The 25,918-nt window shown below is 36.9% G+C and overlaps 2 protein-coding genes and 1 long non-coding RNA gene across 3 annotated transcripts; all 3 read right to left on the bottom strand.

Annotated features, from left to right (window-relative positions):
* Nucleotides 1-7,806: 7,806 nt before the first annotated feature.
* LOC113072334 (polymeric immunoglobulin receptor-like) lies at nucleotides 7,807-18,366 on the bottom strand. Its single transcript, XM_026245357.1, has 9 exons — nucleotides 18,162-18,366; nucleotides 17,778-18,077; nucleotides 12,682-12,996; nucleotides 12,295-12,606; nucleotides 11,891-12,208; nucleotides 11,538-11,813; nucleotides 8,338-8,415; nucleotides 8,163-8,211; nucleotides 7,807-8,077 (listed from the first exon to the last, which is right to left on the bottom strand). Coding segments are annotated over exons 1-9 (1,854 nt in total). The 3' UTR covers nucleotides 7,807-8,076.
* A 1,687-nt stretch (nucleotides 18,367-20,053) lies between these two features.
* On the bottom strand, nucleotides 20,054-21,347 carry LOC113072343 (uncharacterized). Its single transcript, XR_003280285.1, has 3 exons — nucleotides 21,247-21,347; nucleotides 21,023-21,066; nucleotides 20,054-20,917 (listed from the first exon to the last, which is right to left on the bottom strand). It is a non-coding gene; the product is annotated as an uncharacterized LOC113072343 (long non-coding RNA).
* A 2,581-nt stretch (nucleotides 21,348-23,928) lies between these two features.
* On the bottom strand, nucleotides 23,929-24,582 carry LOC113072341 (CMRF35-like molecule 3). The gene is made up of 2 exons (XM_026245364.1): nucleotides 24,445-24,582; nucleotides 23,929-24,301 (listed from the first exon to the last, which is right to left on the bottom strand). Exons 1-2 carry the CDS (start codon nucleotides 24,503-24,505, stop codon nucleotides 23,973-23,975), a joined length of 390 nt encoding a protein of 129 aa, XP_026101149.1. The 5' UTR covers nucleotides 24,506-24,582; the 3' UTR covers nucleotides 23,929-23,972.
* Between the last annotated feature and the right edge of the window lie 1,336 nt (nucleotides 24,583-25,918).

Below are 25,918 nucleotides of genomic sequence, written 5' to 3'. Positions count from 1 at the left end.
ATTATTTGGCCATTTAAAAAAATCATCTGCAGCTGTTTAGTGTTATTACTGTCATTATGTGTGCTGATTTTCTGTTTGAGAGTCTCAGTTACTCACCTTTTCTAACGTTCATCTTCACTTCAGTGTATGAATCTTTTCCTTTAGTTCTATCAACTGCACACTGATACGTCCCAGAATCCCGTTCACTCAGATTTCTGAAGGTCACAGTGAAAACTGCTGCTGTTGTGTCGTCAAACAGAGAGAATCTTCCAGAATCAACCCATTTATCTTTCTCTTCAGTCCTGATGAGTTCAGTGCACCACTTACTCTTTTCTTTATCTGGCTTCTTTCCTCTACAGAAATACTTTGTGTTTTGGGTATATTCCTTCACATATCTGCATGAGATGTTGACTTCACTTTCTGAATATCCTTCCACATCTGTGGAGCTCACGAAATCTACAACAAACAGTTGGAAATAAATATAGATAAACGTAAGCCTCTGTTTCATTAAATCATTTAAACAACACAAACTGAAGTTAAAATCTCTTCTGTTTTAGTGATTTACTGTGAGTTCAGACTCTTACCAGGAATCATCAGCAGAGTGAAAGTCCAGATGATCTTCATTCTTCTCTCTTCTTCAGTCATCTTCTCTGCTGTTAGTAGTAGTTAGTAGTATTCAGAGTGTTTCTTTTCCATTAAATGATGAATGTATCAGAGTCACCCACTTCCTCAATTTCTGCCACACACACTGAGCGAGAGAGAGAGAGAGAGAGAGAGAGAGAGAGAGAGAGAGAGAGGGGTTGATATTGGAAGTGGCACACAGGCTTCATTTGACAGTGACATCTGATGGACAGTCGTGCAAACAGCAGCGGTTCCCATGTTAACTGTGTAAGCGCAGGATTATTATTGATCAGCATGTTTAATATCACAGTGACAATATGTTACATGTTATAACTAATGGATATCACCGTGCTAGCTCAACTGATTAATCACAACACATTAGGACAACTGTTTACATTACTCACATGTTATGTTTAATTATGCATATAAGCCAGAATATTATTAAATATGCACTCATTTGAATATATTTCCAGGACAGAAATAAGAACATTTTATGAAGTAAGATTCAAGATTCTTGTTTGATTTTATTGACATATAAATGCTTAAAAATAAACAAATAACATTCACCATGTTTTAAGGTTAAAATGTTATATAATATTAAATGCAACTAATATGAAAAAATATTTCTGTAAAACCCTTCAGAATGTAGAAAGTAATAAATAGTGTGGTGTGTGTTAGAGCTGCTGAAGTGCAGAAAGAAACTAATTTTGAGAAAAAAAAATAGCCATTAAATATATGTATTGTGACTCAAATATATAGACACAAATGTGGATTCTGCATTTTTTATTCCAATAGACTGAAATAAAACTTTTATGTTATGGAAGCAAAATAGACCAAAATCTCAAAATTGAGCAGTGCATAAATAAACAATGGTTGTGTCGGTAGTGTCTTAAGAAAACGTTTGCTAATTATCCAAACATACTTCAAGCATATCATATTAACGTAGATACATTTATGTGTTATGTGTCTCCACTATATGAGATCAAAACCTGCTAGAAAACACTAACCAAGAGCAGAGAGTCACTGCTCAGGTGTTCAGCACCACGGACAGCAGCTGAGATTCAACACAAACACAAACACACTCCGGTTCTCATCGACATGACATTCATAAACTTATAATGCTGCATAACTGACCTTCAACATGCTTCAAAACTTTAAAGTTGATTTATAAAATGTATAGATTAAGACTGGCTGAGTGGCATGTGAAGCCATTATAAAATGCTTTATAACACACCTGTGACCACATTACATTATTAGTTTAGATTAGAATTGAAAACCACTATAAAGGAAAACACAATTTGGCAGCATGACTAGGCAGAAAAAGGTAAGACAGGACATGACAAGACAAGACAATGAATGATGCAAAACATGAAACAAACATTCTCACAAAAGAATATATAAACAGAGAAGTAAACGAGGAGGGTAATGAGGGTGGGCAAGTGGGGTAAATGAACTAACAATCCACATGGAGGCCTGGGTCAGGAGATGTGCTGAACCCCCAGCACCCCCATAAAAAAAAAACAAAAAAAAAAAAAAACAAGAGCTCCTGGTCGATGAAAACTCACAGTCCAGACACTCAACAAAAACACAATGAGAGACAGGAAGAGACCGCAATCTTTACCACACATTTACTCTTAAATAACAGCATGCACCTGTCACCAAACTCTGACCGAAAGACTGTATCTAAATTTTACAACTAAGGACCATCACTGAATAATTATAAGTAATAAAGTACAAACATTATTCCAAAGTTAATTTATGTATCAAAGTCTTCATCTCATTGAGATTGTCTGCTGTGGCTCTTCAGACAGTGAGAGGATTGACAGCAGTGTATTCACTGTAATCCTGATTATTCCCCAATCTGACTCTGTCAGGACAGTCTGCTTTCTTCTGGAAATTCACCACGGTATAATTCAGATCCTCAGCAGATGTGATGAAGATCTGAGAGTCACCAGTGGCTTCCTGAACTGTAGAGTAAACTGATGAAGCAGAGGGGTTTGTGGGTAATTAAACAGTCGCATAAACTGCGTTAGATTAATCAGAGGGGTTTGTGGGTAATTGATCAGCATGAATCAGAGGAGTTTGTGGGTAATTGAGCAGTGTGAATCAGAGGGGTTTGTGGGTAAATGAGCAGTGTGAATCAGAGGGGTTTGTGGGTAATTGAACAGTGGCATAAACCGTGTTAGATGAATCAGAGGGGTTTGTGGGTAATTGAGCTGTGGCATAAACAGTGTTAGATGAATCAGAGGGGGTTGTGGGTAATTGATCAGTGTGAATCAGAGGGGTTTGTGGGTAATTGAGCAGTGTGAATCAGAGGGGTTTGTGGGTAAATGAGCAGTGTGAATCGGGGGGGGTTGTGGGTAATTGAACAGTGGCATAAACCGTGTTAGATGAATCAGAGGGGTTTGTGGGTAATTGAGCTGTGGCATAAACAGTGTTAGATGAATCAGAGGGGTTTGTGGGTAATTGATCAGTGTGAATCAGAGGGGTTTGTGGGTAATTGAGCAGTGGCATAAACAGTGTTAGATGAATCAGAGGGGTTTGTGGGTAATTGAGCTGTGGCATAAACAGTGTTAGATGAATCAGAGGGGTTTGTGGGTAATTGAACAGTGGCATAAACAGTGTTAGATGAATCAGAGGGGTTTGTGGGTAATTGAGCTGTGGCATAAACAGTGTTAGATGAATCAGAGGGGTTTGTGGGTAATTGAGCTGTGGCATAAACAGTGTTAGATGAATCAGAGGGGTTTGTGGGTAATTGAGCTGTGGCATAAACAGTGTTAGATGAATCAGAGGGGTTTGTGGGTAATTGATCAGTGTGAATCAGAGGGGTTTGTGGGTAATTGAGCAGTGTGAATCAGAGGGGTTTGTGGGTAATTGAGCAGTGTGAATCAGAGGGGTTTGTGGGTAATTGAGCAGTGTGAATCAGAGGGGTTTGTGGGTAAATGAGCAGTGTGAATCAGAGGGGTTTGTGGGTAATTGTCTGTGAGTGTCTATTATCTCCTCATAATCACATCCAGTGTGAAAAAACCTGAGATGAGACAGATAAATTACTTACAATTATTTTCATTATAAATAATCATCTTATTTTATACAGTAACTGGACTGACTGCTTCATGTTTTCTGGTACTGTCTCAGAATCGCAGCCTGCCAAAAATTTGTCTTAAATTAGTGACTTTATATCATATTTCAACACTGATGTCAGTTGCCACTCGTCATCTGTATTTTGTAGCTGTAGTCAATAGGTGGCGATAGAATCAAAGTGGAGAAATACATCTTCATTTTAAGCTCGATATGAATGAGAGATTCTGTATTTAAAGGAGTTTTACCCCAAGACTGATGATTATTATAGAGAAACAGTAATAAGAGACCAATGATGGTCAGAACCAGAAGAACCAGAACCAGAACTAGAACCAGAGAGACAGAGATCAGAGAAGAGCCTGAAAACACTGATAGAAAATAATGAGTGAATTTGATTTGAGTGGAATTTCAAATCATGTTTATATTTATAATCTATTATTATTTAGAGCAATAACTGTTAAAAAGGCTTTAACATTTATTATGCAATTATTTATTATTGCAATTAAATATAATTCAGGGACCTTCAGGTTTAACTGTAAAGGAGTGTGAAGACGTAAGCTGCTAAACTTTTAATAGGTTAATTTGATAACTTTGTGACTAACAAAAACATCCAATGATGCAAGCTACTCTGTTGGTTGTCAAAATTAATGTTTTGAATCGGAGATGAAGACTGCTAGGTGTGAGAATGATGTTATTCATGACTAAATGTGACAAGAAATGAAACGTACCGGTTAAAGCACCATTAATTCATACACATACATTTCTAAATACTGGTACATTTTGTGAAATCAGAAGTGACCTCTAAACCGCTGGGTCTCCCAGTGTTGTGTTTGTAAACACGGAGGGTTAAACATGGTCAGTGATCATAAATGGTCAGCAGAGGTGGGTAGTAACGAGTTTATACTCTTACATACTCGTTTATACTACTTTATACTCTTACATGAGTAAATTTTGGGGGAGAAATCTGTACTTCGTTACTGTGGGCGACGCTCCTCTCGTTACTTTATCTTAATGCAATAAATGTTATAAATGCTTCAGTTTATTCCAAACGCGCCGTCTACTTTTCTCTGGGCAATGAGCGAACGATTCATTCTTTTGAGTCAATTCTGTTCAAAGGCTTGATCAATCCAATTGGCAAACGAGTGAATTGGTTCATGAATCAGTTTGATTGGGTCGTTCAGTTCCCTGCCGCACGCGCTGAGCGTCTGAAGCGGTTCACTCAGAGTTGTAACGTTTAAGATCAGCAGCGTTGAAAACGTTTCTATGGAACTGCACTGAATTGAAAGCAAATCTGCAAAGGCTATTATTTGCTTGCGATGGAGATCCTTATTAGATGAACGCGTGTGCTGTCTACTGTTTAACAGGTAATAACTTGGGCTACATTCGATTACAGTACATGATACCACTGTGACAGTAGTTTGTTGTACATGTGTGGCTTATAACAGAGGGGAGTCAAGTTGAATGCATCAGCTGCTAAATTCAGATCTGTGATCGCTTGCTGGCGCTGAGCCAGAGACAGACGCTTCTTTACAGCACTGCTCATTAACCAATCACACGGTTCTGTTGAGCTTTTGAATGCAATGGCCAATCAGAGGCGTTCCGATGAGTCATCGCTAAAATGCCGGTGCTTCCTTCACTCGCTCACTGACTGAATCTTTCTGGTGAATTCTCTCATCAGAAACAACAAGTGCAGATGTGTGTACGAATCTATAATTAAGATATTGATTTCACAGTGTAAACAGTTTCAGTGATTTTAATGGGAGTTTCTGAGAGTGATTGAAATCTAGAATGTCAGTGAAAATTATCTTTAATAATGTAAATGTTATTTGCTCTCTTTCTGAACAATGAAAGATTAGTAGCAATATTTATATCACATTAACTTTCAATGTTAAATTCACATTTAATATAAAGTCAGTCGTATTAAAAATATGTTATGGCATGACACCTATATCTGTTACTTAAGTAAACAGACAGGGTTTTATAATAAATTACATATATTGGAGTAAAGGCTGATGAAATATATATATTTATACACACACAGATACATAACATACATTTTATCTATATATCTAAATAAAAATAGGCTCAGTATATATGACCCAAAGTAACTATTAACTAACTACTTGAGTAGATTTTTTATCCGATACTCTTTTACTCTTACTCAAGTAACTATTCAAGACTAGTACTTTTACTTTTACTTGAGTAAATATTTCTAGAAATACTTTTACTTGAGTAAAGATTTTGTGTACTCTACCCACCTCTGATGGTCAGAAACGTGGTCAGATTATGTTTTCACTTTTATATCAAATGTTCAAATTCATGAAGCTTTTTTTTGGCACAGCGACATCATATACAAGTAGGCTACTTTATGTGTGAAAGTGGCTAATGTCAATATACATGAAAACACGGTAAAAAGCACATCATCTTTTCATTCAAGTTCTGCAAGAAGTAAATGACCAAATTTTTTTTATTACAAAATAATAGAATATATATTCACATACATTTGCATATCTGCAAATACCGCAGCTCACACATAACTGATACATCAGGACGTTTGTGTTACAAAGACTGACACCAGGCTGTTATAAGAAGCCAAATGTGTCCAAATCTGAGCATCTACATTATTTCTCTAGTGTTTCTGATCAGACACACCTGATCTCACTCATCTTCTGGCAGCTGTGGCTTCAGCACCACGGACAGCAGCTGTCAATCAAACTGCAGCGGCACTAAAGACACTCCAACAACACAAACTAAGAATATAAATCAGCTGCCTTTATTTCATATCAGACTTACACATCTGCATGAATGAAGAGTACATGTGATCCTCAGGAACAAAAACTCTCATTGCTCCAGATTCACTCTTTCATTTGAAAGACACACAAGGCATGTGCAATGGTGTAATTTATATTTAATTGAAATAATTAAAATCATGCTAATTAAAACCCACCTACCCTGTCAGCTATCATAATAGTACACATTAAGCTTATTTTATTTTAAACCAAGATATTAAAAAAGCCAATACTCACTTTTGTCACTAGATGGAGCAGAAAGTTTCAGTTGGGCATTTGGTGAACTAGAAGTTGATAACACAAACTCTATTCTAATAATGGGACTAATAAAAGATTAATCAAATAACTAAAAGCTGATTTAAAATATGTCTTTACACTGAATTAATCCTGCAAGGAGAGTAAAAGGTCAAAGCAGCCAGCTGATTGGACATTTAACATTCAAACGCCATGCAAACATCTCATAAGACACTGAATCATAACTGCAGTTTTATGGACTTACTAGCTGAAATAAGTCTTGTGCTTCCCTTTGATACTGTAAAAACAGTCATTACACATGCAGCAGAAGCATTTGTGTGTATTTCTGACAACCAGAATAACACCTTCTGAAAGAAGAACAGCAATTTATTATAAATAATATTTTTTATAATATTTTGCAATTTCACACCATCTCTTCATGGAGTGGAAAGACTGTGTCCACCGTCATTTCCTGTTTTTATCACAGCGGCGTGTGTCTGAAGCACATAATGGTGTGACCAAAAGTATATAAATAGCCAGAGCAAAACCCCAAAACCAAAAGCTCCAGAGCTGCACATTAGTTCCTCTGAAGAACACTGACTTTGAATACCTTTTTTTTTTGTCTTTTGCTCACAAACAATGTTCTGCTTCTTGTTCAGTGTTATGTGCCTCACTGTGGGTTTCCTGAATATGTCTTTGTTCATAGAAAAAAAAAAAGAAAAAAAAAAATTCAGACCCTGAACCTTCACCTGTTTTCTGTGGCTTTGAGGTGTTCAGAAAACGGCCTGTTCATCACACACACACACACACACACACACACACACACACACACACACACACACACACACACACACACACACACACACACACACACACCAGCACTCATGAAACACTATGACAAAAATATATTCAAAGCCTTTTTTTACATTTTAAAAATGAAAAGTTATACTAATACTGATACACTGTAAAACATTTCAAGTTGGTTAAACATAGAAATGTAAATATACCTGCTGAGCAAACTCAACTTAAAGATATTCTTTGTTTCAACTTGAAAAGCTGTGTTTTACAAGTTATTGTGCATTAGTGATGAACACCTGCTGTTTTTGAGAGTTACAGAGAATCAGATGTACCAACTGAACCAACTTGTCTAAGCTTTATTTAAATATCCAAAACTTACAAAGACAAATTTAGTTAAGGAGAAAAAGTTCCTGTAACTTAATTGGGCCATCATGTTTCACAGTGTAGTAGTGTTTAAAGTCAATGCCTCGTAAAACAGTGCTCGTCTACAAATCACACTTTTACAGATCATCATGAGAAGCCATCAGGGGATTGTGAGAAGGTTAGTAGAGGAATAAATCATATCTGCTCCTGAGAATCTGAGATTGAACAAAAGATAAACATGATGTGCAGAATAAAAGATGAAACACACAAGAACTGCAGTGCATGAAGATAGAGACTCACCACTTCACTGTCGTCTGTGACCTCCTGATGATGAGCTCATCCCTAAGATCTTAACACAACATCACAGGTACACAATAGTGAGATACATTCTTAGGACAGTCTGATTGACCTTGTGTGGTAAACAGACTCATGCCTTATAGATAAACATGTGGGTGTTTATAAAGGCGAGCATCACCTTTACACACAGTCACAGTGAATCCTCCGACCAGCAGCAGAGTGGAACACAAAGAAATCATGTTCAGCAAAAAGAAATCTGAAAACACAGACACACAGACACACATTATGGTGTCACAATCTCTAGCTGGTGCCCATGAGCATCATTAGAAGGCACATTCCAGACTCTTGCCACTTCACGCTGGACTCCATTTCCCATGATCCTTTGCCAGGACTCATCATGTCCCTCATCACTTCACCAGTCTCACACTATAAAGGTTGCACACATCCACACACACTTTTTGGAGCATTGTTAAGCCTGTGCCCTGTTCTTAGTATGCTTGTTTCCTTGCTTTACCTTGTCTTCTTGTTTTTTGATCTTAGACTGTTTATCTGGTTATTATGATTGCTTTGCTGTCTGCCCTGAGCTTTGCCTGTTTACGGATTCCTCTTTGTCTTTGTCCTAGCTTTGGATATTATTGTTTGCTGGACTCTGCCTGTTTGACCACTCACGTGAAATAAATCTGCATTTGGATCCTCAACATTGTTGTCACACCTCCAGTGTTACATATGGAGGGACAGAGCGTATTAAAATGTATTTAAATACACAAAACACCCATCACTCATGGCAAATATACACAGATGTGAATGACTATAAAGTGAAATCTGAGCTGTGGTATATTTACAAACTGTGTTATTTACAAATGTATCAAGAATCGAAGTTAGACATCAGTTTTAAATTTTACTGAACAGTTTTCAACATTGAAATATTCCTGATCTTCACACCAAGGTGGATTGATAATTGAGGAAGCCTTATTCATCTCACGCTCAGTGACTCAAATTACACAAACCTGTAGGGCATGCTGTTGAAGAGATGCTTGTAAGCTATTTCTCAGCGGGAGAATAATTGATGAGACTCCAACTGTCATCTTAACTGTTGTGTATTTCATTATATTTAAATGTCAAAGCATGGCTATAGGTCAGGCTGGAGGTGTGTTGCACATCATGCCGGTGTTACAGGACTACCACGCAGACCTGTTCTTTTGCCTGATGCAGTAACTGAGCTGCACCAGACCACACATTTTTGAGATGATAGTTCAAAAGTTCAGAAAGGCGTAGATGTGGTTTTAAAAATGCATACACAATGGTGCTGCCTCCCCAGGATGAGTTCTTAGGTAAGCTGCTTCTCACGTCATGTGATACAATAAGGTGAAAGTTACTAGGGTTTGTTAAACAGGGAGCTATTCAATAAAAAGTTGGGTATAGCTTCTCCCACATCTTGCTGGTTTCCTATTTGATGCAGGAAATTGCTTCACAAGTATTTCATCATTTTATGTATGTCTTTGTCTTTTGCCTGTCTTTGCAGTATTGTTTGCTGGACTCTGCCTGTTTGACCACTCTTGTGAAATAAATCTGCATTTGGATCCTCAACTTTGTTGTCATGCCTCCCGTGTTACATATGGAGAGACAGAGCGTATTACAATTTTCTTTTAAATACACAAAACAGGCAACACTCATGGAAAATATACATAGTTGTGAATGAATTTAAAGTGAAATCTGAGCTGTAGCATATTTACAAACTGTGTTATTAACAAATTGCAAACTGCACCTGCCGGTAGCCTTATCCTGATGACCTTGATTAACTTGTTTAGGTCTGTTTGATTAGGTTTGTAACTAAACTCTGCAGGACATCAGCACTTCAGGAGTGATGCTGCCTATTCCTGGTTTAGGAACTATGCCTTCACAAGATACAGGGGTTGCAGGGTTGAGTATATATGAAACTGTAACAGTTTCATGACAGGCTTGAGCGAAGGAATCTGATTCTGGCATCTGGGTCCACTGAATCCTTGTCTTGTGCTTGTACAGTCAATTAGGCAATCATTCCCTCAGCATGGCACAGTGGGTACTCTCTAACCACAGGGGTTTTCAACCCTGTCCTGGAGGACTCCCAGTACTGCACATTTTGTATGTTTACCAAAACACAAACAAACACAATTCAGGGCTGCATTCATCCCTGAGAAAAACGGTGCAAAACGTTTTTTAAATGGAAAGTTGCAAAAATAGCAGCTGAGAAAGCCATTCTTTGTGTTGTTTTTGAAGGATGTTCAGAGCCTGATGTAATTGGTATAAATGCATGTTTAACACTGCAAAATCTGCTCGATGTTACAGTCACTGCCCTGCAGTCCAGAATAAAAGAGAACATCCCAAACTTGTATATTATATTCATTCATTACACATAGACTGATATATTTGAAATGTTTATTTCGTCTAAGTTTGATGATTTTAACTGACAACTAAGGAAAATCCCAAAATCAGTATCTCAGAAAATTAGAATATTACTTAAGACCGATACAAAGAAAGCATTTTTAGAAATCTTAGCCAACTGAAAGTATGAACATTAACTAAAATACATTCACATGAACTTTTTTCCACCACATCTTTTCCTTCCCTTCTCCTCTCTATTAATGTGCTTGGACACAGAGCTCTGTGAACAGCCAGCCTCTTTTGCAATGGCCTTTTGTGTCTTGCCCTCCTTGTGCAAGGTGTCAATGGTCGTCTTTTGGACAACTGTCAAGTCAGCAGTCTTCCCCATGATTGTGTGTCCTACAGAACTAGACTGAGAGAACATTTAAAGGCCTTTGCAGGTGTTTTGAGTTAATTATCTGATTAGAGTGTGGCACCAGATCTCTTCAGTACTGAACCTTTTCACAATATTCAAATTTTCTGAGATACTGAATTTGGTATTTTCCTTAGTTGTCAGTTATAATCATCAAAATGAATAATCATAAAATAAATAAACATTTGAAATATATCAATATGTGTAATGAATGAATGCAATATACAAGTTTCACTTTTTGAATGGAATAGTGGAATAAATCAACTTTTTGATTATATTCTAATTATATGACCAGCAACATGTAGAACGACAAATCATAAGCAGCACAATGCAATGCAAAATATGTTATTGTTACTTTATAATCAACGAATGATACATATGAACACTAGATAATGTTATGAATAACAAAAGGAGCATATGAAATGACACATTTCAATCAAGTTTATGTTTTCGACCAATAATTGGAATATAGAAAATGTGAAGGTAAAGAAGACATCCTTTTTTAATTTGATCAAAACCTGTTGTTTTCTGGTGAACAAAGTCATAGAAACCTATTTTATTTGTGAAGTGAAGTGTATAAATCTTCAAAAAGATCAAGAGCTTACCTGTTTTAACAGTGAGACTGACTTTAGTGATGGCGTGAGCACCACACCAGTATATCCCAGAATCCTCTTCTCTCAGATCAGTGATGTTCACAGTAAAGACTCCAGTAGATGCTTCATCACTGAAAGAGAATCGATCATCTCTGATCGTCTCCAATGAATCTCCATCCTTCACACACATGGAGGCTTCATGTGCTTTGCAGAAGCGTTTCTGATCTTCATCATGATGTTTGCACTGGATTGACACGTCGTCTCCTTCATACTTAGTCAAGTTCAGCTCTGGAAATGTTTACAGACACAAGAACATCAATTCACAGCCGTAGTTTCACATATTCAGATGCAGAAACCTTCCTCACCCTCGTTCATGATGACGATCAGATGAGTGTAAAGATAATTGAGCTCTGTTTCTAATGTCACTGCACACCAGTATTTCCCAGCATCCTCTGCTGTCAGTCCAGTGATGGTCCCAGTGAAGACCCCTGCAGTGACGTCATCATTCAGAGTCAATCTGCCAGTCTTGGTCTCTTTCTCTTCTCTCACAGTCTCACTGAGAGGATTTCTGTCTCTAGTGGAGCACTTCCCCTTACAGAGAGACTTTGGCTTTGATTTATAGATTGAATCATAAGGACAGATGATCTCAGCTGATTCTCCTTCATCTCTCACTACTGAAGCCACTAAAAACAATCAAATACAGACATTTAACACAAATTATTTTGAATATACTGTGATTACTACAGTGAAATCATCTGAAAGGACTCACTGATGAGGTTGAGCTGAATTTGAGTGTTCAGGGAGATGAAAGTCAGATCTGTGTCTCTGGTTTCTGCTCCACACCAGTAAACTCCAGCATCTCTCACACTCACATTACTGATGCTCACTGTAACAACTCTCTCTTCATTTCTCTCTGATGAAACACTCATTTCTGTCACTTTAGATGAGCCTATGCTTTGGCAGATGTGATTATCATCCTCTTTGCAGAAATGAACTTTATGCTCCTCCAGGATCTGACAGGTGAAGTTAACTTCTTTACCAATATGAACAGATTCAGTCACACGCTTTGGATAGTTTACATCTGTTAACCAAGAGAAATTGCATATAAATCAGAACAGATTCTCCAAACAATCAAGATAAAGTAAAGGTTCCTCACCGTGTCTGACGCTCAGCTGTATCTCAGTGAAGCTCTCAGTATAGTCAGATACTTTCACTCCACACCTGTATGTTCCTTCATCTGCAGCTTTCAGCTCTCTAAAAAACACCATCAAGACTCCTGCTCTGGTGTCGTCATATAAAGAAACATCTCCATTCTCCATCCATTCACCCTGAACTCCTGGATTCTTCCTCTCTGAACATCCGTCTGGTTCTTTACAGATGTATTTTGGGTTGGTTTTGTATTGAGGATGTTCACACTTGATCATCAAACGTCCTCCTGAGGAGCCGTTCACTCTAGACACGCCCACTTTAGCTGTCAATCACAAACATCTGACAGAATCATTTTCTTCATCAAATACAAAATCTAAATATAGCTGCAAGCAGCGATGTCGGGCTCAAGCCATCAATGCAACGCTACCCCGGTGGCATCAGGAAAACTGTGCCCAGCGGGCATAAGCATTTACAGTAACCCTCTGACAATACAATTTTAAGGGATGCGGCAGTTAAAGGGTTAATCCGACCAATCTAGACTTTGAAATCACATACACAGAACAATATATATAACTTTAGTAACACATTATTTTTATATTTATAAAAAATTTATAAGGTGTGCATTATAGCCATCACCTATATGAACACATTACAATTGTTTTGTGACTGCAAGTCTTTCTTCTCAAATGCTATTGAGCTTCAAATTTGCATTTGAGCCCATGTGAAAAAGTAGCATAATTTACATATGACTTACAGTTTGTTGTAATAAATATCAAACATTCAAATTAATTGTGCATTATAGCTGTCACCTAGATGAACAATTACAGTTGTTTTTGTAAGTCATTCTCTTCAAATGCTACTGACGTTAGAAAAGTGTATAACAATATCACATGTAACTTTAGAGACCGTCCCTAAATTTGAGACTCTCGAATGTCCAATGTCAAGACAGCTTTATGCCTGTTTTTTTTTTCTTTCTTTAGTTTTCTTTTCTCTGTGCCGGATTGCTGATGTCCTATACCCAGGCATAGATGTCCATCCATCAATTACAAACATTCAGCCGCAAACATGTGGTGTGATCTGTCACGAGCGCGGATGGGAGAATGGCGCATGTTTTATTTTATTTTTTTTATTTTTTTTGAGCAACTGGGATGGTGCCCCTTCTGGGAGTTGGTGCCCTGCGAATACTGCATACTCTGCATATAGGGAGCGGTGGTACTATCTGGAAGATATACTCCTCAAACCATCGTACAAGAAGTGGTGATGCTAGTCCTTCAAGAATCGCTCAAAAGCTATTTAAGTGTACAGTTTCCTTTTATTGCATCTTGAAATAAATATTTCTGAATTCTGAATCAAACTGGGTTGTGTTTATTTATTTATTTATTTTATGAGACAACTGAGACTTTAATCTCCTTTGTAATATATGTGCTTTTAAACCAAGAACAATTTATTTATAGATGTATTACTGCTTTATAATGACTATTATTAAGCGAAAAGGCTTTATAATCATGAACTATTTACTAATGCTTAGCTAATGAGTGCCATTATTATAAAGTGTTACCAATGCATTTACTAATGTTAACAAATTAGACATTATTTTACAGTGTTACCAAATCCTTAAATAATTTATTAGTGTTTTGTAATGATTTTAATAACCTATAAGCATTTGTGAAATAGTTTTGCTTGCATTACAGCTTTATCTGTCAGTTTAAGAGTTTTACTGTTACATCCATGAGATTAATAAATGTCATGTCACGTCACAGTTTGTCATAGGTCAGTATCAAATGAGTTTTAAATTATTATTTGCAGCATAAATAAGGATTCTTAGGATGTTTTTAAATCCCTAAAACTGCCAGAAAAGGATAAGGCCTAAGAGATTTCTTAACCTGTAATGAAAGGAAAAAAACGCCACCATTAGCAACAACAAAAACAATAACAATTTAAAATACAGATATTTTTTTCCTGATTATTAAAGGGATGATTAGGTCTCTCTCTCTCTCTCTCTCTGCCAGACAGCCCCTCCCTACAGTCCACACACACTGTCAGTCACCAAAAATTCACAGTCACCAACCCCCTCACACTCCCCCTCCCTCTCCCCCTCCCTTTCCTCACACAGACAGGGTGGCCAGAGTGAGATCATGTCAGTTGAGAAGTCTGACAGTTTTCACATTTTCTTTTACCCATACAGTGTTGTAAAGTCGTGAAACTATGCATATTTCCTCAGAATGATTTGATATCTGTATGAAAAAATGCTTTGAAGTGTTTGGAAGCTGCAATTTAAAAATACAAGACAATTAATGTTTCCCTTATTTACTGTCATTTCAAAAAATCACCACGACAAAACCGTTCAAGCTAACCAAAATCTGTTCGCAATTTAAGTTCTTCGATGTTTTTTCTTCATGTAGACAAAGTTTGGTGTGTATAGTGTACTTCCCCTGTGAGGAGTATGCATTAATTCACAACTGTAAAATCTCAAAAATACACATTCAAATCAAAATAGCTGACTTCCTGTTGATCGTAGCTTATGACTGTGAATTAGAAAGTTGTCCGTCTTGATAAGAACAATTTAAGTACCGAGTTTGGTGTCTGTAGCTAAAACTAAATAAAGTGCATTATTATTATTATTAGCTGTACACTTGCTAAACATTTTTAAATATAAACTTATGCAATTGTGTGTGTATATATATATATATATATATATATATATATATATATATATATATATATATATATATATATATATATAAATTCAAGTGTACAGTTTTCTTTTATTGCATCTTGAAATAAATATTTATGAGTTCTGTGTTTGTTTATTTTATTTATTTTATTTTTTATTTTACATTTTTTTTAGGGAGATTACAGCCTTTAATCTCCTCAAAATAAATGTGCATATAAACCATGAACAATTTAATTATAGCTGTATTTATAAAATGCTTACTAAAATATTAATTTTGGGAGAAGGCTATATAAAGCATGAACTGACTATTTACTAATGCTTAGCTAAGAATTGCAGCTATTATGAAGTGTTACCAATGCATTTACTAATGTTAACAATTGAGACATTATTTTAAAGTGTTACCAAATCCTTAAATAATTTAAAAGTGTTTTGTTATGATTTCATTAACCTATAAGCATTTGTGAAATAGTTCTGCTTGCATTAAAGCTTAGTCTTCATCTGTGAGCTGAACAGTTTTACTGTTACATCCTTGAGATTATGTAAATTCAAATAAATGTCATGTCACAGGGTGACAGAGGTCAGTATCAAATGAGTTTGAAATTATTATTTGCAGCACAAATAAGGTTTTTTAGGATTTTTTTTAATCCCTGAAACTGTCAGAAAAGGATAAGGCCTAAGATATTTCTTAAGATGTAATGATAACAGCACAATTAGCAACAACAACAAAAAAATAACTATTTAAAATACAGTTTTTTTTCTGGTGATTAAAGAGATGTTTAAGTCTCTCTCTCTCTCTCTCTCTCTCTCTCTCTCTCTCTGTCTGTCTGCCACTCAGCTCACACCCCTCCCCCACTCACACTCACACACACACACAGAGTCAGCAAACAGAGTGACAGAGTGAGATCAGATGTCTGACAGTTTTTTTAATTTTCTTTTAATCATACAGTGCTGTAAAGTCATGAAACTATGCATATTTCCTCAGAATCACTGGTTTTCTAAATGAAAAATGTTTTTTAAAGGTTTGGAAGCTGCAATTTAAAAATAGAAGACGATTAATGTTTCACTTTTTACTGTCATTTCAAAAAATCACCACGACAAAACCGTTCAAGCTAACCAAAATCTGTTCGCAATTTAAGTTCCTCGATGTTTTTTCTTCATGTAGACAAAGTTTTGTGTGTATAGTGTACTTCCCCTGTGAGGAGTATTCATTAATTTTACAACTGTAAAATCTCAAAAATACACATTCAAATCAAAATAGCCGACTTCCTGTTGATCGTAGCTTATAACTATGAATTAGAAAGTTGTCCGTCTTGATAAGAACAATTTATGTACCAAGTTTGGTGTCTGTAGCTAAAACTAACCCCCCCACTTTTGACAAAAGGTGGCGCTATAGAGTGCCTCTTCCACGCCCTTTTCAAAGCTTTTGCCATGGTTTAGCTATCTTTAATACTGATATCTGTTTCGAGTTTCATGTAAATCTGAGCTTGTTGTCTGCCTAAAAATCACCAGAACAGAACATTCAAGTTTGACACATTGCCATGGCAACACTATATTAGATATCAATATCCCCACAACAGATTTTCTTCGGCCGTGTTTTGTCATTATTCTGATGAAGTTTGAAGCAAATCAAGTAAAAATAAGATGCTGAATTCAAAGCGTTTTGAAAATGATTCACTTCCTGCTGCCAGTTGGTGGCCCTATAACTTTGACTCCTAATAGTCACATATATACGATCGGTATCATACAACGAACAAACAAATTAAGTTTGATCAAATTCAGGAAATGTATGTGGATGTTATTAGACATTTCCTGTTTCTCATTTCTCGCCATAATTTCAACGCCTCGCCACGGGCAAACCGTTCGAGATATCAAAAATCTCTTCGCAATTTAGCATCCCCAATGTCTTGAGATCGTGTTCACCGAGTTTTGTGGTGAACGGGTGGAGTTCCTCAGAGGAGTATATCAAATTCCAGAGCATGTGTTTTTCATAAAACCCTAAATAGCCAACTTCCTGTTGGGCGGAGCTTATGACATGCAGTGTGAAAGTTGTTTGGTTTGATGAGTTATATATATGTACCAAGTTTCATATGTATACGTGCAAGTATGCATGATATATGGCCCTCAGTACTACAGGGGGCGCTGTAGAGCCCCTGTACCACGCCCGTGTATCAGACTCTGCCCGGCCCTAATGGCCGCAGGTTCCAAGGTGTGTGCCAATTTTCAAGAGTTTTTGAGTATGTTAAGGACCCCAAAAGCCCCCGAAACCTTGGAAAAAAATTAGAAGAATAAAGAAAAAAAAAAAAAATAATAATAATCCTAAGGAAAACAATAGGGCTCTCGCCCTCCAGGCTTGAGCCCTAACAATAACTGAAGCAGCAAACACTTATCTATTAACTCATGCTAGATGACACAGAGTTTGTTCTACTCACTCATGATGTGCAGGTGAACAGCAGTACTAATGGAGTACGAGTCTCTGTTGATCCAAACTCCACATAAATAAACTCCTCCATCATCTGGTGTCACAGCATTGATCCTCACACTGAAGATGGTTTTATGTTTGTCATCAGAAATACTGAGTCTTTCTTCTTCATTCCATGGGTCAATGGAGTTTTGTCGTTCTTTGAATATGACTTTTGCATCATTGATATGATTCTGTGAATATTCACAGCTGAAGGTGGCAGTTTCTCCACTCTTTACCACTACTTTCTTCGACACCACACAGCATGAATCTGTCATTCAAATAAATAAGAAATATACTTTACAATGATGTACCTTTAAAAAGAGTAGTTTGATTACACACTTGAATTGCTTACCTTTTTTCACATTCAAAGTTATATCTATATACCACTTGTCAAGAACCCTAATTCTATATTTCCCAGCATCCCGTGTGTTCAGTTCTCTAATGAATATCACAAGCTTTCCATATTTGCTGCAAAAAAGAATGAATCTTCCTTCAATCGTCCATTCACTGTTTTTCTTGTAATGTATTATGGTTCTCCATGGGTCATGTTTAATCATATATTTAGCAGAGTCGCTGAACCAAAGTTTCCCAGAATCCACCAGAACACTTCCTCCAGAATATCCCGTGACGCTAAAGCATCTCACTGCAGCTGTCAATCAGATTGATACTGTGATCAGAAAGATGATGAACAGAAAACAGCATCATTACTGCAGTGATGAAAGAGAAAAGCTCTGACCTGAGATCAGGTAGAAAGTGAGGAAGATGAGGAGGATCTTCATTGTGAGTTGAGTTCAGTCTTCTTTCTGCTGAATGATCTCTGTGTGAATCTCTCTGTCTCTACATCTGTCTGCTTTAGTTAATTCCTCTTTATTCAGCTCTTTATCAGTAATGAGCAGCTTTACTGGCTCCTCCCACCATCAGCACTGACTGAATATCACATTAATCACACTGAAAGAGCGACACCTGGTGGAGTTACACTGTCAGCTCATTCAGGTTTCATGTTATCATGTATACAAGGACACATTTACATTTATGCGTCTAGCAGGCACTTTTATCCAAAGCGATTTACATTGCATTCAGGCTAACAACTTTCTCCTAACATGTGTTCCCTTGGATTCGAACCTTGCGCTTGGCTCTACCACTTCAGCTACAGGACACAGAATCAATTTTATTACATTATTGATATCTTCCACTAGTATAATTTACATGTGAACAGTCTGGAGGACCTCAGTAAACTTAAAACGCAGCTTCAAAATTAAAATAAATTCAATAAATTAAAACAACAAAACATAATGAAAATGATAAACATGCAAGATTTAGTACGACATATAACACATACAACTAACATAATTCACACATGGCCTGTAGCACAAAGCCAGTTTCAGTTTTTACCCAGGTAAGTTCACTTTTGGTTTTCAGGCCCAATCAGATGGGTTGGTTTTGAACGGGGTTTTGACACGATGGTAACGTTACAAGGCTACCTCAGGAGCAGGTTTTATTCTGGGTCGGAGATCACAAGCTGGACCAACTAGCTGTGAGTAAGTGACATATCTCTCAGTTTACACTCAAAGAATTTTAAATACAAAACTGCCCGACTTATCTTATATTTGTAGTTTATAAAGATGTTTCCTCCTGAATATCCTGTCACATTCTTGATTTTTTCATCTGTTAAACACTTTTGAGTGTCATTATTACATGAGATATTATTTAGTTTATTTAGAAGTTATTTATTATATGTTATAGGTTACATGTGTGAACCGCAGTAATTACAGTCAGTGTTGTGTGTGTGCAGGTGGCTATGGTAAGAGGCATGACATTTCGTGACCAGGCACTGAGTGCTGCCAATCACAGTACACACTAGCCCAGCTAACCAATAACAACACATCAAAACCTTGTAAAAGAGCATAAATGGAAGCCTTTAATACAATACTGATATATGTTTATGAGAATGCACAGATGAACTTCATTCTTCTCTCTTCTTCAGTCTTCTTGAGATTCAGTTCTTCTCCTGCCTCTCTTCACTCCTTCCAGAGTGTATTGTGACACATTCATATCACATTTGCATAAAATATCACAACTTTGTCTGAGTTTATTACATTTACTTTTATCAAGCATTTAAAATAAGCACCAAGAGAAAATAATAAAACAGTAGTTGCTGCATGTTTAAGTTTTTTTTTTTTTTTTTTTTTTTTTTTGAAACACTGAGTCTTAATAAAATGTTTACAACAACCAGTATTGACCAGGTTTACCTGAAGACCACAGCATATTCTGATTTAATTTGACACTTTTGTTCTGAAATATTTATTACTTATTCACATCAAAATCTGACCGAAAACTCCAGGGTTTCTGATCATTTATTTCAGTGTCATTTTCAGAAAAAATAAACACTAGGACACTTACAAGTCCTAAATACAGAGCAGAAGAGAGCCACGTAAATAACACAAATACCAAACATAGAGGCTTAAACCCAGAATCAAAGTCTTCATCTCATTGAGATTGTCTGCTGTGGATCTTCAGACAGTGAGAGGATTGACAGCAGTGTATTCACTGTAATCCTGATTATTCCCCAATCTGACTCTGTCAGGACAGTCTGCTTTCTTCTGGAAATTCACCACGGTATAATTCAGGTCCTCAGCAGATGTGATGAAGATCTGAGAGTCACCAGTGGCTTCCTGAACTGTAGAGTACACTGATGAAGCAGAGGGGTTTGTGGGTAATTGAGCAGTGGCATAAACAGTGTTAGATGAATCAGAGGGGTTTGTGGGTAATTGAGAAGTGTGAATCAGAGAGGTTTGTGGGTAAGTGAGCAGTGGCATAAACAGTGTTAGATGAATCGGAGGGGTTTGTGGGTAATTGAGCAGTGGCATAAACAGTGTTAGATGAATCAGAGGGGTTTGTGGGTAATTGAGCAGTGGCATAAACAGTGTTAGATGAATCAGAGGGGTTTGTGGGTAATTGAACAGTGGCATAAACATTGTTAGATGAATCAGAGGGGTTTGTGGGTAATTGAACAGTGGCATAAACAGTGTTAAATGAATCAGAGGGGTTTGTGGGTAATTGTCTGTGACTGTCTTTAATCTCCTCATAATCACATCCAGTGTAAGAAACCTGAGGAGAGACAGAGAAATCAGTTACAGCTCTACAGATCTTCATGATTAGAATTTATTTTCATTATAAAATAAACATCTTATTTTATACAGTAACTGGACTGACTGCTTTATGTTTTCCTGCTCCAGTCTGAGATGACGAATCACCGCCTGCCAAAAATTAGACTTAAATAAATGGCATTATATCATATTTCAACACTGTGTCAGTTGTCACACATCATCTGTATTTTGTAGCTGTAGCCAATAGGTAGCGATAGAATCAAAGAGAAAAACAAATCTTCATTTTAAGCTCGATATGAATGAGAGATTCTGTATCTAAAGGAGTTTTACCTCGAGACTGATGATTCTTATAGAGAAACAGTAATAAGAGACCAATGATGATCAGAACCAGAAGAACCAGAACCAGAACCAGAACCAGAGAGATGATCAGATAAGAGCCTGTAAACAGAAAATGAAATAATAAATAATGAGTGAATCTGATTACAGTGAGCCAAAGTGTGAGTGGAGCAGTGTGATTTTGATTGAAGCGAGGAGCAGATTTTTTTTAAAGGGGGGGGGGGGGGGGTGAAATGCTCATTTTCACTCAATATCCTGTTAATCTTGAGTACCTATAGAGTAGTACTGAATCCTTCATAACTCCAAAAAGTCTTTAGTTTTATTATATTCATAAGAGAAAGATAGTCTGTACCGATTTTTCCCGGAAAAACACGACAGGCTGGAGGCGTGACGTGTGGGCGGAGCTAAAGAATCACGAGCGCGAGTAGGCTTTTGCGTTGAGAGCGTTTGGAAGCTGTGACATTACCGTGAGGAAAAAACCATCATCCAAAACAAACCATGGCTTACAGTCAGATTCAGCGTATGTTTATGATCCAGAATCAGATCCCGAGGCTGAAATTTAACAAGAGCAGCATCAGCAACGACGTCTCTATGTGGTATGTACTGAAACTGTATATATTTGCTTAGCGGTTTTGGAAAATGACTAAGTTCCACTTTATGTCTTCCAAATGCAGGGAATAAACACACTCCTTTTCTGACATTTCACGACGCTCTCACTCTGATCAGTGAATGTCTCTCCTGCTCTGCTATACGGGAGCGCGCGCTCTTCCGGCAGAAGTGCCTCAGGACCCATATAATCAAATTCCACTCCATCTAACGTCACACAGAGCCATACTCGAAAAAAACTTTCCCAAACTTGTGACAAACCAGAAGGAGTCTTTTTGAAACAAAAATACTCCTTCAAACTTGCAACTTAATTTTTGAAACTTTGTCCATGTTTAGCATGGGAATCCAACTCTTTAACAGTGTAAAAAACTCAGTATGCATGAAATAGCATTTCACCCCCCCCTTTAAAATCGGAGTGTCGTGGTTTTCACTTCAACCAAGAGCGCTCCACCACCGCTCCATCACAGGTACAATTCATGCCAACGGCCGTAATATAACTGCACATTTAGCAAGAATTTATAATTAAACATATTTATCTATAGCTTGATACAGATGGATCACTCAGATCCAGCACAAAGCACATTCACACGCAATCACTTTCACAATAATGCATTCTAACAAATCTAATCTTACAGTGCTTCTTCATCTGTATCTGATTATGAATGAGCAGAAATCTGTAAGAAATGCATTGATCTGTAGATAAAATAACTGATGAAAATATACTGTTATTTTCATCAGAAAAATTTGAATTATAGGCTACCTTTTATTGTGGACAACCATGTAATTAGTTTGCCATGTGGTATGAAAAATATATTATTTATTTCATAAAAAAAGTTTTTTTTTAAAATATATATATATGTTATGAACAGAACATTTCAAACATATTGCAATATTTTAGCTGCGGAGCGGTGTTTCAGTGAGCGCGGAGTGATTATTAAATGCTCAGGACACGAAGGGGATGTTGTTGTCACTCCACTCCACTCACATACTCTGCTTTGAGCTTAATATCAAATCATATGTTTATATTTTATTATACAAGCACCTTTGAACATGTCAGAAGACACTGATGCAGAGGGTTTGAAAACAGAAGTAGATGATGAAGAAGGCGATGAAGAAGGCGATGCTGATGAAGATGATGGTGGTGACGATGATGATGATGATGATGATGATGAAGATAATGGTGGTGAAGTTGTCTCTGAAACATCTGTATATAAAACAATTAATTTTTTTCACACACAGAACTTGTCATCACGTGTCTCGTGGTGAATATAAGTGTTAGTGATGTCATACTCACTACCCAGAATTCATGTTTGCTGATAATTAAAAAACAAAACGTGAGCTGCTTGTTTGACTTCCTGTAACTGAAGTCTGTGGTTTCTCAGTTAAAAATAGATTTAATAGCAGGACAATCATCTTTAACTGCAGCTTCTTTAATTATAGAACAAGACTGCAGCACAACAACTGCTCTAATACTGCATCCAGATGAACACTTACACTAGTCAAAAACTACAGTAATACTGTGTCCAAATGATCAAATAATGCTGCTGCATTGAGTCCAGATCTGCAGCACTGGAGATTTAAAGAATGAAGAAGAATAAAACACATAAACACTGTCCTCTGCTTTACTCTGTGTCCAGTTTCTCAACAGCAACACTGATCTAAAACTGCACGTTAACCTGCATTGACTACAGAATCATGAACCTCTGTAAGGAAACTTCCTATTTTTTTACTTATTTGTTTACCTGCTGGTAAACCTGTATGAACAGAATCGGTTCTCTTAACAACATCACGATCACTTTCTTTGCACAGTCAAGCAACATGATACGACACATGGTGATCTGCTGAAAGGAAGCTAGTTTTTCTTTTTAATTATATTTTGATTAATACGGGTGAGAAAATCATCCGTACCCCCCCCCCCCCCCCACACACACACACACAGTCTCTGTCTCTTCATTCATTCATATATGTTTACTAATTTGATGAGTTTAAGCCTGACACATTATGATACATTATATTTGTCCTGGTTATTGATTTTCTGGTGTTTTTAGATGATAACATTACAGTCAGTGTTGAGTGTGTGATGTTGATGATCATCATGAGTTTGAGAGTCTCAGTTACTCACCTGATTCAATGATCAGATTCACTTTAATGTAGGAATCTATTTTTCCAGAGATATCAACTCCACACCAGTACGTCCCAGAATCCTGTTCACTCAGATCTCTGAAGGTCACAGTGAAAACTGCTGCTGTTGTGTCGTCAAACAGAGAGAATCTTCCAGAATCAACCCATTTGATTTCCTTATCAGTCTTGATGAGGTCAGAGCATCTGATCCACTGTCCTCTACAAAAATACTTTGCATTGTCTGTATATTCTCTATCATATCTGCATGTGATGCTGACTTCTCCTCCTGAATATCCTCTCACACTGATGGAGCTCAGGACATCTACAAAAAACAGCATCTCAGTACAACACCAGTGTATTCATGAGACTGAGCAGAGAAAAGTGTTCAAAAGTGTTCAAATCCTACTCAACATGAGCTGAAGTTAAAGTCTGTTTTAGTGATTTACTGTGAGTTCAGACTCTTACCAGGAATCATCAGCAGAGTGAAAGTCCAGATGATCTTCATTCTTCTCTCTTCTTCAGTCATCTTCTCTGCTGTTAGTAGATTCAGTTCTTCTGCAGCTCTCGATCTGTGACAGAGAGACGCCCACTTCCTGTTCCTCTGAGAGAGAGAGAGAGAGAGAGAGAGAGAGAGAGACCTTTGACCTTTCAAAAACCCTTTAATAACAATAAACAAATTTTCATTACACAATTACACAATTGAATCCACAAGACTATCAAAAATTACAAAAGCTTACACCTTCATTTCCAAACAACCATCACTTATCATACATAAAATTCCATTTAAACACCAAACTTCTTCAAAAGTAGTAAATTTTCCAATATGTTTATAATATGCAAATTCAACCATTAAACGGGCAGAGATCAAACCTTTGTATGTTAAAACAATATTGGTGGAACCTTTTGCCATAATTTTAGCTTTTCTTGTCAACCATATGCTTAATTTAGCTTGTCCATACAAATAATTCAGAAATACATCAACATTCCTTGTTTTATACCGATACTTAGGACCAAAAATAAAACCTTCTTCACTAAAAGCATGACCCAACATATCACGCCATTCTTTCAACACTTGAAAAAGTGACCCTAGTCTATCACATTTTAAAAATAGATGAGACAAAGTTTCAGTTTCAGAACAAAATGGGCAAGTTTCAATAACACTGGAGTCCAAATGAGCTTTATGTTTATTTGTGGCTACTATTCCATGTATGATCCTCCACTGTAAATCTCCAGTTCTCTTATCTATGGGAACCTTATACAAAGTTCTCCAGCTTCTTTTAGGTGAAAGATCTATACCAAATATTTCTTGCCATTTGGACTCACATACTTGTTTCAATTCTTGAAAGTGCATTACTTTTACACAAACATAGAACATAGATTTCTTGCCCACCTCATGAAAATATTTAAGTTCTGGAGTGTTAAAAGTGAGTAACTTTCCCTCTTCCTCCTGCCATGAGTCCACAGAAACTTTTACTTCCAATTCCGGGAACTCTTTCACATTATTATCCTCATTTTGTTCTAATAGTTCCTTATCGAGAGCACATTTAAATTCAGAAGGCACAGCTTCCACAATTTCATTTAAAAGTCTTTCAGAAAAACGTAAGGATTTAACACCAATCTTTGTGGCAATATCTTCTGGGGATAACCACCCTTTCTCATTCAGAAAAGAGGACACCTTGGTAAAACCTGCTCTTACAAGTGCATTTCTCATTGAAACAGAGTTCAAAATTTTTACAGATAACACATGATTGTACATTATGGGTTCTTCTTTTCCCCAGAAACCTTTGACAGACCCTTCTTTTCGAGAGTTTGAAAAAACTTTCCAAACTCTAAGCATTGTTTTATAGAAATGTGTTAGACCGGTTACTTCCACTCCATCAAGATCCATTAAAAACAGATGTCGATCAAGGCCCAAACGTCCTCCTTTTCTCAACAAGCC

Source organism: Carassius auratus, unplaced genomic scaffold (genome assembly GCF_003368295.1).
Source record: "Carassius auratus strain Wakin unplaced genomic scaffold, ASM336829v1 scaf_tig00008860, whole genome shotgun sequence".
Lineage (NCBI taxonomy): Eukaryota > Metazoa > Chordata > Actinopteri > Cypriniformes > Cyprinidae > Carassius > Carassius auratus.
This window is presented reverse-complemented; position numbering and strand designations above follow the sequence as displayed.